This window comes from Rutidosis leptorrhynchoides, chromosome 1 (assembly GCF_046630445.1).
Source record: "Rutidosis leptorrhynchoides isolate AG116_Rl617_1_P2 chromosome 1, CSIRO_AGI_Rlap_v1, whole genome shotgun sequence".
NCBI classification, from domain to species: Eukaryota; Viridiplantae; Streptophyta; class Magnoliopsida; order Asterales; family Asteraceae; genus Rutidosis; species Rutidosis leptorrhynchoides.
The window spans coordinates 619,933,375-619,948,198 of NC_092333.1; the positions used below are offsets into that span (position 1 = coordinate 619,933,375).

The 14,824-nt window shown below is 31.7% G+C and overlaps 1 protein-coding gene across 17 annotated transcripts; it reads left to right on the forward strand.

Moving 5' to 3' along the window:
* The first annotated feature begins 3,666 nt into the window (after positions 1-3,666).
* LOC139885553 (uncharacterized) lies at positions 3,667-7,647 on the forward strand. Of its 17 annotated transcripts, XR_011771991.1 has the most exons (11): positions 3,667-3,824; positions 3,923-3,965; positions 4,113-4,230; positions 5,188-5,265; positions 5,343-5,504; positions 6,061-6,132; positions 6,430-6,499; positions 6,645-6,693; positions 6,953-6,983; positions 7,083-7,115; positions 7,204-7,647. XR_011771991.1 is itself a non-coding variant. In XM_071869310.1 (5 exons), the coding sequence occupies exons 2-5, from the start codon at positions 6,563-6,565 to the stop codon at positions 7,355-7,357; spliced, it is 318 nt and encodes a 105-aa protein (XP_071725411.1). In that variant the 5' UTR covers positions 6,057-6,132; positions 6,430-6,562; the 3' UTR covers positions 7,358-7,647. The 17 variants fall into 17 exon arrangements, 1 of the variants encoding a protein (XP_071725411.1); XR_011771989.1 differs by having other exon boundaries at positions 6,430-6,748; XR_011771988.1 differs by having other exon boundaries at positions 6,430-6,693.
* The last annotated feature ends 7,177 nt before the right edge of the window (positions 7,648-14,824 follow it).

A 14,824-nucleotide genomic window follows, 5' to 3' on the forward strand; every position in this document is an offset into this window, starting at 1 on the left:
CTGACTCACCGCAGTAAACCATGGTGTAACTCGAAAGGACATTTAGGGTGCGTTTGATAAAACTGAATGATTTAGTGCTGAATGATTCAAAATCTGAATGGTCTAGAGCCTCTGAATAAGGTTTGCTCTGAATGAAAATAAGCTGTTTGATAATCATTTAGAATGAACGATATGAACTGACTAAAACTACCTTATTAACGTGTGACATGAATAAAAAATTCAATATACTTGTTAGTTAGGTGATCAGGATATGATTTGAGGAGAATATTATAGATAATTTAGGCTCTTAATGGTTAAGAGAGTGTTTCGTCTCTGAATGGTTCAGAGCTGAATTCTGAACCATTCAGCACCATATGTCATTCAGAGGTCAGAAACAAACGCACTAAATGTTGAATGATTCAGCATTCAGTGCTGAACCATTTAAGAGGCAAACAAACGCACCCTTACATTTGAATAATTTGAGTGTACGTGTCACCAATTATTATATCGTTGATATATAATGGAGTAATTAGTTACTTGATTGAGTGGGCTAATATTGCTAACTAGTGGGCTTAATACTAGAATTTCTTTAGGGTCACTTGACCCCTAAAAATGTAGTTTCAAGTATTCAACTGTAGAGATTTTAACGAATTAAACCGATCATATACTCAATTTAGATTACGAAATCTTCTAGATTAACCTTTCAAACAAAATAACTTTTATAAGGATTGATTCTAGTGACTTAATAATGTTTTGATGTTTAGAAATTAAACCTAAAGTTGTATAATGATCTGGAACGAAAAGGAATAAGATAAGAAGGCTAGGTTTGTGGAAAAAGCGAGTCCACCTTAAATGAAACCCGTACGGATGTCTCACTCATCCGTATAGGTGAGTGTCATCCACATGTATGAGAATCTCATATGTAGGATGATGTAGAACTTTGATTTTAATATATACGAACTTATACTTGATTAACTTACGATTAATAAAACATATAGCGGAGTGAAAACATTACAAACAAGTTATGAATTAAGGACTTGTACATTTTATGCACCAACATCGACTAGAAAAAAAGAGGTTGACGGGTTTTGATCTTATATCAGTTGATGGATTTGTTTCTCACCAAACAGGTCAAACTTACTAGGTTACGGCATAACATGAAAGTTGACAGGTTTCAAGTTAATATCGATTGGTGAAATTGTTTTGCATTAAAGGTGTCAATTTTCACGAGTTGCCTTTTGTCAATGGAGTGACTCGCTAACACGAATTTTGATTGAGCCCGATTCAAAAATATAGTATACGTGTTTAAGGTATTATATATATATATATATATATATATATATATATATAGGGAGAGGATCCAGTGAGAACTTTTTTAGTGTGAGAACTCTAGGAACTCCAAAATACACTCAAATACACTAAAATTCGAGCAAAAAAGAGGGAATTCGAGCAAAAAAAGGGAAGTCGAGCAAAAATTAAAAACATGGATGAACAAAAAAATCATAGTCGAGCAATTTTTATTTTTTTTGGTTCTAATACCAAAATGTAGAACACAAATTGTTCGAATATCGCATTTTTTGTTCGAATATCAACGTGTTCTACATTTTTTTGTTCGACTATCAAAATGTAGAACACAAATTGTTCGGCCGCCTTTTTTTTGTTCTAATATCACATTTTTTGTTCGAATAGCACGTTTTTTGTTCGCCCGTGTTCCATTTTTGCTCGAATTTCACATTTTTTGCTCGAATTTCAGTGTATTTTTTAGTTCTCAGGGTTCTCACACAAAAAAAGTTCTCATTTGATCCCTCTACTATATATATATATATATATATATATATATATATATATATATATATATATATAGTGGTAGGATCAAGAGGGAAGTAACCATTCGGGGGGAAACGGGGGGAAGCAAAAACTTTTTTTTCTTTCGTTTTTTGAAAAAACTTTGCTCACGAACATTATAGATGAGATGAAAATATGAACATTTAGTAGAGACACTTTGTGATAAATGTTTTTATTTTGGCGGAAAAACGCTCGAAGAAATAATATATAACAATTATCGTATTTTTCGAGCGTATTTTGAGGTTTTAGCTATTGGGGTTTAGATATTAGGGTTTAGATATTAGGGTTTAGAAATTTAGGGTTTAGGGTTTAGATTTAGGGTTTAGATTTAGGATTTAGATTGAGTTTTTAACACGAACGGTTTAGAGTTTAGGGTTTAGGGTTTGGTGTTTTGGGTTTATGGAATAAACCCAAAACACCAAACCCTAAACCCTAAACCCTAAACCCTAAACCCTAAACTCTAAATCGGGCTAAATTTTACTTCACAAAACATGAAAAAAAACGTTCATATTCTTCACGAACAATATTATCTTGAATGTTATTTTTGTCGATCGTTTTCCTGCCTAAATAATAACATTCATCACGAAGTGCCTCTTCTAAATGTTCATATTTTCGTGTAATCTTGATGCCGGAAAAAAAAAATTAAAAAAAAAAACGAATTTTTTTTTTTTGCTTCCCCCCGCTTCCCCCCGATTGATTACTTCCCCATTGATCCTGCCCCTATATAGGGGCAGGATCAATGGGGAAGTAACCAATCGGGGGAAGCAAAATTTTTATTTTTTTTCGTTTTTTTGAATTTTTTTTTTCCGGCATCAAAATCATACGAAAATATGAACATTTAGAAGAGACACTTCGTGATGAATGTTATTATTTAGGCGGGAAAACGATCGACAAAAATAACATTCAAGATAATATTGTTCGTGAAGAAAATGAAAGTTTTTTTTCTTCATGTTTTGTGAAGTAAAATTTAGCCCGATTTAGAGTTTAGGGTTTAGGGTTTGGTGTTTTGGGTTTATTCCATAAACCCAAAACACCAAACCCTAAACCCTAAACCCTAAACTCTAAACCGTTCGTGTTAAAAACTCAATCTAAATCCTAAATCTAAACCCTAAATCTAAACCCTAAACCTTAAATTTCTAAACCCTAATATCTAAACCCTATAAACCCTAATATCTAAACCCTAATATCTAAACCCCAATAGCTAAAACCTCAAAATACGCTCGAAAACACGATAATTGTTATATATTACTTCTTCGAGCATTTTCCCGCCAAAATAAAAACATTTATCACAAAGTGTCTCTACTAAATGTTCATATTTTCATCTCATCTATAATGTTCGTGAACAAAGTTTTTTCAAAAAACGAAAAAAAAAGTTTTTGCTTCCCCATGCTTCCCCCCGAATGGTTACTTCCCTCTTGATCCTACCACTATATATATAAATATATATACATATATATATATACATATATATATATATATATATATATATATATATATATATATATATATATATATATATATATATATATATATATATATATATATATATATATATATAAATCTATAAGCTTTTGTCCAAATGTCATCCAACCCATGATTTAAAGGTCATGTATGATAGATGTAACACTCACATAAAATCTAAACATATACAAGATTTGTTCATATTTTTTTTACCTCACAAACTACCTATACATAAACATAGATACACAGGCACAAGTAATCTCATGAGTTTAAAATTTAAATATTTAGTCTTTTTCCAAGACTTACTTTTTACAGTTGCAAAAAGCATTTTCAAGAACACATTTATCAAGGTTTTTGTAAATTAGATCTGCTCATCTCATCTCCTCTCATCTCTACGACTCTCACTCTCACACAACCATACTAACAACCAATCTCACAAAACCCACCTACCATCCTCCTCTCGCCATCATCGGCACCGGCACCGGCACCGGCACCGGGACAACCGCCATCACTAGATGTACCAGGTCACTTTTTGAAAGGTTAGGGTTTTTATTTTGTTAGTGTTTTTATTCGATCTTTCCTTTAATCTTTTGTAAAAATATAAAGATTCATTCCGTTCCCTTTGCTACACTCAAAGGGTTGCAAAGCAATAACCCCATCAACGATGGTTTGCGACAAGTGTAAGTTTTCAATTTCTGCAATTTATACATTTTTCACGTTTGTTCAACCAATATCTTCAATTTGATTGCACTGTTTTCTGTGTATATAATTCAATTACGTGATTATTTAGTTTCTAGGGTTTACAATAATTGGGTATTTTGAAACAGGTGAGAAGAAATTGTCGAAAGTAATTGTTCCTGATAAATGGAAAGAAGGAGCAAGCAATACTACTGAAAACGGTGGCCGTAAGATCAATGAAAATAAGCTTCTTTCCAAGATAAATAGGTATCAGGTTTTAAATATATATTTACATTAGTCCAGAAACCCTAATAATCTATTTTGTATTCATTTATACTACTGTACTATTGTTATGTGCCTTAGGACAATATACTATTAGTTTAACTGAAACTTATATGTAATGTTTAGGTATTTGTGATCCATGGGGGAATTGTGTGACCATTGAAATTGAAACTTTTTTATTCTTTAGCTGTAAGTTACAAATGTGATATTACGTAACTTGGTGAACTTGATATTTACTTGAATGAACCGGTAACACAAAGATTTAGAGATCAGATGTCTTACAGTTAGGATATAAATAAATATGCATAAACCAGCTAGAGAACCTGTACTTAATTTTATTTGGATACTGTTACTTGTGAATGATTAGTTTTAAAATAAGGATTTAAGTAAGTGTAGGATCGTTCGTTTATCATGTCAGACGCTTACCAAACAAGGAGAACAAGAGAGCATCAATTGAGATGTATTGTTTTGGAAACTGCTCTTTTATGTTGTCTGTAAATAGCAAGTTAACAATGTAGCATATGTGAAAGTAATACGTTCGGATTGTAAAGATAATGGGAGTTAATGAATGTTAAAAGGAAAGTTTATGTAATGAAAGTTTATAAATTTTGATGTGGTTTCTTGTCACTTTTGTGTTATTTTGTCTACTTGATATCACAAATATTGTAAGTTCACTTTTATAATTCATTCAAACTGAAGTAGCATAAAGTTTTTCTTTAATTTTATTCACTTATTAATTATCATAACTATCTGTATTGTTCTGTACAGTCAAAAGTTTGTGTGTTTAACTATCGGCCTCTCTTCAGGTACTTTCCTTGAAAATTAAAGTCACATTATTGTCATTTTACATACTATTAAAACTTAGTCTTACATTGTTGCAGTTCAGGTAACCCAGGAATATTTCTAGCAGCACTAATTGTGTATTTGTTTTGTGGGTTGCAGTATTTTGATGGTTATACTTTTAATGGAACATCCTTTTAGCAAACGTATCGGTGCTATCTTGCATCTTTTATTGATAAGGTTTGTAAGTTTTAGAGTATTTGCCTATATTATTTAACCCATATGCATAAATCCGTGTAATTAGTTCCTTTTATTAGGTGTATGCATATTCGCAGCATATGCACCGTTGGATTCTTCACTACTTATTCATTAAGTCCACCCAAAGGATCGTTAACTTTAGCCTGCGGAACACGGCCGGATTGTATGGGCTAATTGTGAACAAAGCTTTCTTCAACACCCTTAAACCAACTGATAAACAGGTCTGAATATGCTTATCTAATTATTCTTCATGGGTTTGTATGAAATGTATTATTAATATCACTTCATTGGTTTTTTTTTTTTTTTGTATTTCGTGTACATATTTTTTCAACATTTATGTAATCTACACCTTTTAGAGAATTAATATGCAGTGTTATACTTAAGAATATCAGAAGCTTTGTTATTATTGTGTTCATAAATTGAATTCAATTATAGATGTAGGTTAGATGTTAGTTAAGAGTAAATTTGCTATAATTTGTATTATGTTGAATATATGCTCATGTCATTGTGAATCATATCCTGCAACAGGTAGCCCTTATTTTGTCTGAAAATGAAAAACACAGTTCTTAATATAGCATATGCAAAATATTAGATTATTTGGTAATTGTATATGTATATGCAATACTTACTTTTGTTATTAACTCCATTATAAAATATTAAAATATGATAGCTGTACTTGCTTCTAAGTATTCAAATTAGGTAGCTACTACTCTGCCCATTTTTTTCCGTTTTATTTTGTATATTAATTTAAGGTTTTAGCACGTTTTTATGTTACAGAAAACAGTTGCTGTTCTTCTATGACGTGCTCATGCTGGTCTTTCAATTAGGATCGATTTGTCATCTCGAACGGTATTGTTCTATACTTGATTTAGGGTTTATATACTACTTTGGCGTTTGACTGTTTTTTCATATTAATAAAGAGTGCTTTTGAATTTTGATAAAACTATAGAGACAGACTAGAGGTGCATGTTAGGTCAAATTGGTCATTGCTTATTTTCGGGTAAAATACAATAGACCAAGTAAAATATAGCGTTTTTGTAACTTACTTTCAAGAATATACTAAGTTTTTCAGGTAAAATACATGTTTAAGCATATTTGCCTTCGTTACAAAATTTATTTAAAACTAATTTTAAAATTTTCATGCAGCGCACGGGCTCATACAAATGTCCTAATGGCGGAAGGTCCTGAAGCTGCGCAAAGACTGAATTAGCAGCAGGTACAGCTTAATTACTTAGTATATTGACCATTCATTTCTATTTCTTATGTTATTTAAACTACTATGCTTACGCTTATGGGTTTTCTTAGTTTTGTAGACTTGCTTTGTTTCTTTTTTCTTTCGGGAGTACTTTGCTTATTTGCAGGTTTCAACATCGTAAAGGATTGGTACGGGTTTCCTCATGATGATTTCAGGTACAAATTAGGTTTTAAGGTGATAAAACTGATTGATGGTACCAACCAACTGATGGTATGTTTTTCTGGTTATTTGGTTTTTTCACTGTACTGTGATTTTCCCCAATTACATGTAGTACACGGATAAGATAACATGATTAATTCTTTTGTTGGTGACTGTATAAGTGATTTTTGTGTGTGCTTGATTTTATGAGTTATGTCTTAATTTTTTTCGCTTGAATTTAATGAGACACAGCTAAATGGGTTGGGTTATGATTAGGTTGTTTGAAATCTGCTGCTCGATTAAAGAGGTATTCCCTGAAGTGTGCTTTACAACAAGTTAATTTTATTACCAAATCATTTTTTATTTCGTTGGTATGAACGGTTATTTGTAACAATGTTCATTGAAGGGCTATCGACAATTTCAGCCATCTCTGTCACAGGTAATGATGTTGCCTACTTGCCTGTATGTTTTTGTTATGTTTCACTAATTCGTATCTGATTTACGTTATCATAAATTGAACTGTGTAGTTGTGAACGTTGATTTGGTGTCTGTTTACAGCCTGCTGTTGTTCCGTCTGTCCATTATGTAGCAACAGCAGATGCTGCCGTTATGCGGTCATCACAGTCCCGATCCAGCACTAATACTTTTGTTTGTGAATACACATCATCAAAAAATACATAAAACACGGCCAATGTGACAGTCATTGGTTCTGCTGATGCACTTTGTTTCGTTTCAACCAGGTTCCGTGCCGTCTTCAGATTTGGCAGCCAGTCCATGGACTTTGCTACCGTCCACCGGCATGCTAGCATCTCTGGTTTATATATACATGTAAATATTAGCGAGTAATATTTAATATGTTTATACCTTATTTATTTAGATAAAAAACATTGCGCCAAGCGACCCATTAGTAGGTTAAAACTGTAACTGTTGGTCTAAAGTGCTCTATATACAACTACCAACACCGTTAGTACTATAATTAAAGTAAATACGTTTACTTTAAAGTTTATATATTCATCTTATTTATTTGGGTTATTATTTTATTATTACTATTAGTTTATTATTATTTTGAATCTATTTGGGTTATTAGTTGATTATTTTGAATCTATTTGGATTATTACTATTTGGGTTATTAGTTGTATATTCAATGGTTTTCTATTAGTTGATTATTACTATTTTGAATGTGGGTTATTAGTTGGTAAATCTATTTGTTTATTTTTACTTATCTTTTGCTTCGTGTTTGTCTAGAGTCTTCGTTTGTTATGTATAACCTGTTTTTTTGTGTCTCGATTTGATTGTGAAAATGAACTAATTGCACCTAAGAAAAGGGTTAACACTTGCATGGAAGCGAATAGAAAGAAAAAATGTATTAAGAAGTCATCAGTTGGGGCTGATGGTTGTGTGTTTACCTTTTTGGCCAAAGCAGTAGATGTCGTATTGATCGTTTCGCATTTGTGGGGTTCTTTAACTATGCTGGTATCTTTATGTTTATTGCTCCAATTAATGAAGTAGCTATAATCATTAATCATAGAATAATCGAACAATTTATAAAAAATATTTGTTCGACAAATTTAAATAAAATTATTTGGTGATTAAAAAAAAATTATATCATTTGTTGATACTAATTAAATAAAAATTCATTTATAATCAGTTATATTATATCCACCGTGCATCGCACAGGCTCAAAAAATCTAGTATATATATATATATATATATATATATATATATATATATATATATATATATAGTCAAAAGTTCAAACGAGAACCACAAAAAAGACGAGAACTGCGAGAACTGTGAATTTATAAAGATTTTCGCATGTAACTAGATTGAATCATCCATAAATGTTGATGAAGAGTAAAAATGAACATAAAATAGTTTGAAAAAACTTATATTTTACTTATATAATCAAATATATAGTTTCTCGTTCACATGTGCATATTTGTTTCTGAACATGTGAACAGTTTCATATAATTAACAATTTAACATATAATTTGTGGTAATGAACATATGTTTGTTGATAATATGAGCATTAGTTAACATTTACATGTAATTTGTTGCATTTAAATGCATAAAAACTATGAATTAAAAAAGTTCTCGCAGTTCTCGCTATTTTTGTGGTTCTCGTTTGAACCTGCCCCTATATATATATATATATATATATATATATATATATATATATATATATATATATATATGTGTGTGTGTGTGTGTGTGTGTGCAGGATCAATGGGGAAGTAACCAATCGGGGGAAAGTGGGGGGAAGCAAATTTTTTTTTCTTTTCGTTTTTTGGAATTTTTTTTCAGGCATCAAGATCACACGAAAATATGAACATTTAGAAAAGACACTTCGTGATGAATATTATTATTTAGGCGGGAAAATGATCGACAAAAATAACATTCAAGATAATATTGATCGTGAAGAATGTTAACTTTTTTTTTTTTTTTTTTTTTTTCATGTTTTGTGAAGCAAAATTTAGCCCGATTTAGAGTTTAGGGTTTAGGGTTTAGGGTTTGGTGTTTTGGGTTTGGTCCTTAAACCCAAAACCCCAAACCGTAAACCCTAAACTCTAAACCGTTCGTGTTAAAAACTCAATCTAAATCCTAAATGTAAACCCTAAACCCTAAATTTCTAAACGCTAATATCTAAACCCTATAAACCCTAATATCTAAAATCTCAACATACGCTCGAAAAACACGATAATTATTATATATTACTTCTTCTAGCATTTTCCCGTCAAAATAAAAACATTTATCACAAAGTGTCTTTACTAAATGTTCATATTTTCATCTAATCTATAATGTTCGTGAACAAAAATTTTCAAAAAACGAAAACAACAAAGTTTTGCTCCCCCGCTTCCCCCGATTGGTTATCCTACCACTATACACACACACACACACATACACACACACACACACACACACACACACACACACACATATATATATATATATATATATAGAGAGAGAGAGAGAGAGAGAGAGAGGATCCAGCGAGAACTTTTTTGGTGTGAGAACTCTAGGAACTCCAAAATACACCCAAATACACTTAAATTCGAGCAAAAAATGGGGTATTCAAGCAAAAATACAAAACACGGACGAACAAAAATTTCATAGTAGAGCAAAAAAAAAAAAAAATTCCGAAAAAAATGTAGAACACATTTTTGTTCGAATATCAAAATTTTTGTTCGACTACCTATGTGTTTTACATTTTTGCGTTCATATTTCAAAAATGTAGAACACATTTTTGTTCGAATATCAAATTTTTGTTCGTCCTTTTTTTTTGTTCAACTTTCTCCATTTTTGCTCGACTATCATGTTTTTTGCTCGTCCGTGTCCTATTTTTTGCTCGAATATGGAGTTTTTTTACTCGAATTTCTCATTTTTGCTCGAATTTTAGTGTATTTTTGAGTTCTCAGGGTTCTCACACAAAAAAGTTCTCATTTGATCCCTCTACTATATATATATATATATATATATATATATATATATATATATATATATATATATATATATATATATATATATATTGTAACACCCGCGTTTTGGGCCTAGATTAAATGACCATTATACCCTTGGGTATGGTGTAATTAGTGATTTTAATAATTATATGTTTATAATTATTTGGTTGTTTAGTTTAGACCAGTTTGTGATAAGGGTCACAGAACAGGTTCGTTTGTTTAATTTAGACTCCGTTAGGGCCTCCTAACGAAGTACGAAAGAATTCAGATAACTGATAAATACCCGTGTGTGATGGGGTATTGTGTATTAACTTAAATATGTAAGCTTGAGATCAACCTTTTCTCTCATTTTCTTGAACCTTCCAAATAAACAACCCGTACCTAATTTCTCACTACTTGAAACCCTAATTTAATTTAAGCTAGAATTGGATCAAGAGACTTTAAGGAGTGATTATTATCTTACTTGTGATCATCTAATCAGGTTTGTTTACTTGAATCCATGCTTTGATTGTTAGAAAAATGGGTTTTTGTGTTCTTGAATAAAAGTTTGTTTTTTAGCTTGAATCTTGTTGAATTGTGTTTGTTAGTGTTAATTGATGTTAGAAATAGGTTGTATATATGTTTAGTAGCTTTCATGTGCTTACAATTTGATCAAAAACACTCAAAAATCGAGTTTTGGGCGAAAAATGCTCAAAATCAGCGAAGCAGTTCGAAACCCAGTTGCTACAGTATTTTGCTACAGTACCGAGTTGCTACAGTACCAGAGCTGCTACAATGTCACTATTTGCTACAGTACCGAGTTTCTACAGTGTCACTATTTGATACAGTGCCCGAGTTGCTACAGTGCCACTATTTGCTACAGTACCTTTTATGAAATTGAAACGGGCGTAACTTTCAAAACGTAACTCCGTTTTTGATGAATAAACTATTGTTGGAATCGTAATAAAGAATACTTTTCAATGGCGAACTTTTAGAAACTAGATCAAACTGTTTTTGAGTCGGAAAAGGAGTTTTAGTGTGTATGTCGTGTTTTGCACGCACATGTATGCCATTATTGAATGGAGTCATGATGTAGACTCATAAAATTATGAATATATGGTGTTATGACCTAGTTTATAGTATGATTTGATTATAATATTGATTGAGATATGTATATTGACTTCGTTGTATTGTTCTCAGGTGATAAGAACAAGGAAGAAGCTCAGAAGTAAGATAACTCGGCTGTAGCTGGTAATCGGTGAGTGGGATTATCTCCGAGTGTAGTATAGAGTAGCAAGTTGTGCTACTATGTTATACTGTTTTAGTTGCTATGCTTAGTAGATATGTTGTAATAATGATCATTGTAGAGTTGTCATGCTAGTCGTAGGGACAGTTGTTCGTAGTGGTAGTTGCTTAACAGTTGTGTGCACAAGTTGTAGTTGCCTGTTGGAACCTATTGTTGTTAGGTTCAGCTCAGAGAGGTCAACCTTGTTGTGGTTGGGTCCAGTTGGCTACTGTTTGTTGAGTATAGTACTGAATGACGCATCACCTGCGTGTGGATTTACTATACTGGAGATTCAGTAGTAAGGACTTTCGGTAGACGCTAGACTGATCAGCTAGTGGTCGCGTGCTCGTACAAGCCGCCGAGTCTCTAGTTGGAGCATAGTTGCTAGTTGATTGTTGCCAGTTGATAGTTGCTAGTTATTAGTTGTCAGTTGCCTGTTATGGATTGTTGTAGTTGCTGTATTTGTACAAGTTGGTACTGTATGCTAGATCTGTTAGATGATTCCATTCACTTAGCCTCGTGCTAACCCCCCTCACCTCCTCCCTTGCAGGTTTTGGATATTAATGCTGGTAGGGACGGGCGTCGGGTTGACAATATGTTTGACAAGACGAACTCTGATGTCTTAACTTTTATAAATATGTAACTAGTTGTTTAACGTAACACCGGTGGTTTGTAATAAGTAACTAGCTAATGATTTGTGATAATCATGTTTGTATTTAACTAAGGGTATTTATGTGAATTAAGACTTCCGCTGTGATTTAAAAAAAAAAATCAGGGTGTTATATATATATATATATATATATATATATATATATATATATATATATATATATATATATATATATATATATATATATATATATATATATAGTGGTAGGATCAAGAGGGAAGTAACCAATCGGGGAAAAGCAAAATCTTTTTAAAAAAAAACTTTGTTCACGAACATTATAGATTGGATGAAAATATGAACATTTAATAAAGACACTTTGTGATAAATGTTTTTATTTTGGCGGGAAAACGCTCGAAGAACTAATATATAACAATTATCGTGTTTTTCGAGCGTATGTTGAGGTTTTAGATATTAGGGTTCAGATATTAGGGTTTATAGGGTTTAGATATTAGAGTTTAGAAATTTAGGGTTTAGGGTTTAGATTTAGGGTTTAGATTTAGGATTTAGATTGAGTTTTTAACACAAACGGTTTAGAGTTTAGGGTTTAGGGTTTGGTGTTTTGGGTTTATTCCATAAACCCAAAACACCAAACCCTAAACCCTAAACCCTAAACTTTAAATCGGGCTAAATTTTACTTCACAAAACATGATAAAAAAACGTTAACATTCTTCACGAACAATATTATCTTAAATGTTATTTTTGTCGATCATTTTCCCGCCTAAATAATAACATTCATCACGAAGTGTCTTTTCTAAATGTTCATATGTTCGTGTGATCTTGATGCCTGAAAAAAAAATTCCAAAAAAACGAATTTTTTTTTTTTGCTTTCTCCCGCTTCCCCCGATTGGTTACTTCCTCACTGATCTTGCATATATATATATATATATATATATATATATATATATATATATATATATATATATATATATATATATATATATATATATATATATCCCTTCATCACATAAAGCGTGACATTCCCTGCCAATGTGTCAGAAGCCCCTCCCTTTACTCACTGATTGACAAGTGTCACACTACTCCTCCAACACGTGTCCACTATCAAAATAACCCAATAGAAACCGCAGACAAATTTCATCCACTATCTCTCTCATCTTCCATTCGTATTTCCTCTCAGATAAAAAAAAAACCAATCAATCCATTCTTCAAATTCGTTCTGAACCACCTGTGTATAAAGAATTAAACTATGTTCCTATCAATTGAAACCTAAATCAAAAATCGATTTCTTTCTCTCATTCTATGAAACAGTTCGGACTTTTTCTTCAATTAGGGCTTTCTAATTTACATCTAGCGGTTTCCACAAAATTATTAGGATTTCAAAAGAAACCAAACAATTTCGATCAGCTGTTTCATGTGTGTTTCCTTATTAGGGTTTACCAAATGGGATCTTCTGCAATTCTCATCTTATGCATCGCGTTTAAATCATCAAACTTGATCGAAGACGGTTATTGTTTTTGGACAAATCACTATCGTTTTTCTCCAATTTTTAGGTTTGTATTCTATCTGTCATCCTCCATCTATCTTAATTCTATGTGTTGCCAAATCCCCATAATATAATTCTTATGTATTATGCAACATTAATACATTAATAAAGCCAAGTATCATAAATTTAACGAGGTTTATGTTTTTCCTGAATTTTATAAAAGTCATCATATAACCTAATTATGTTTATTCGTCCTAACGATTGGATTCAGGTATACATTCGGATTTCTTATAATATTTGTAAGCAGATTTATATTCTGAGATTAATAAGAATCATTGTTTTGTAACCATGCACTTTTATGATTTCTTTTATGGTCCTGTGTTTTTTTTTCTTGATTGTGCTAAAATGTTTGTAATTCAAGCTTTTAATGATTGCAGCTGATATACGAATCATAGAGAATGAAGATAATGTAACGAATCAATTTAGGTAGGAGTCAGTTTAAGATCCAATCTTTGACCTTTGCCTTTACTATTGAGGTGGCTTTACTAAATGTGTCATTTAGATATTATTTACATGAGGTAATTAAATCATTTGGTGATGTGATAAAAATGATTGCTCAGAATGTAACATATGTTTAGTTGTTGGCTAATTTGACAGATAAAAAGTGAAACTACATAAAGTGGATCTACATACGAATTTAAAACTTTCAAATGAAAAGCTTTTGGCTGCACTTGATGAGATTAATACTGAAGATGAAATCCCAAAGAAGCATACTAACATTGTATGTGTATCTATTCATGGTTCATATTGTTTTGTGTCTCAGATCACACTTATCAAATGGGAAAAATTGATGAAGTTGATTTTAATGCCTTTAACCTCCTGGTGGATCACATATATAGATTGTAACGTATAGATAGTTACTTTATTTGATATAACCCATTTGCCCTGTTACCCGATCCACGTGACCCGTCTATTTACTACTACTCACTTTAATTTCTAAATATGTTGAATATTGTTTTCATTATTTGATCTGACCGATTCATTTCCAATCATATTAAGGTAGAGGTGCATATTTTGAACAGTTTGGATAATTATGAGGATTTGTAGTTTCCAACACATTTAGAATCTGATTTTGGATGATTTTGGGTCACCCGGGTCCGCTGAATCAGAAAACGTGTTGTTAACCCATATTATATCATTTTGGGCGAAAAGTGTCAAAATGTCTCTCCGGCCTACTTTGTGGGCTCGAAGGTTAAAAAGGGTAATGTTTCGATGAACACTAATTATTGAATTAGGAATTAGATTCAGTAAGCTT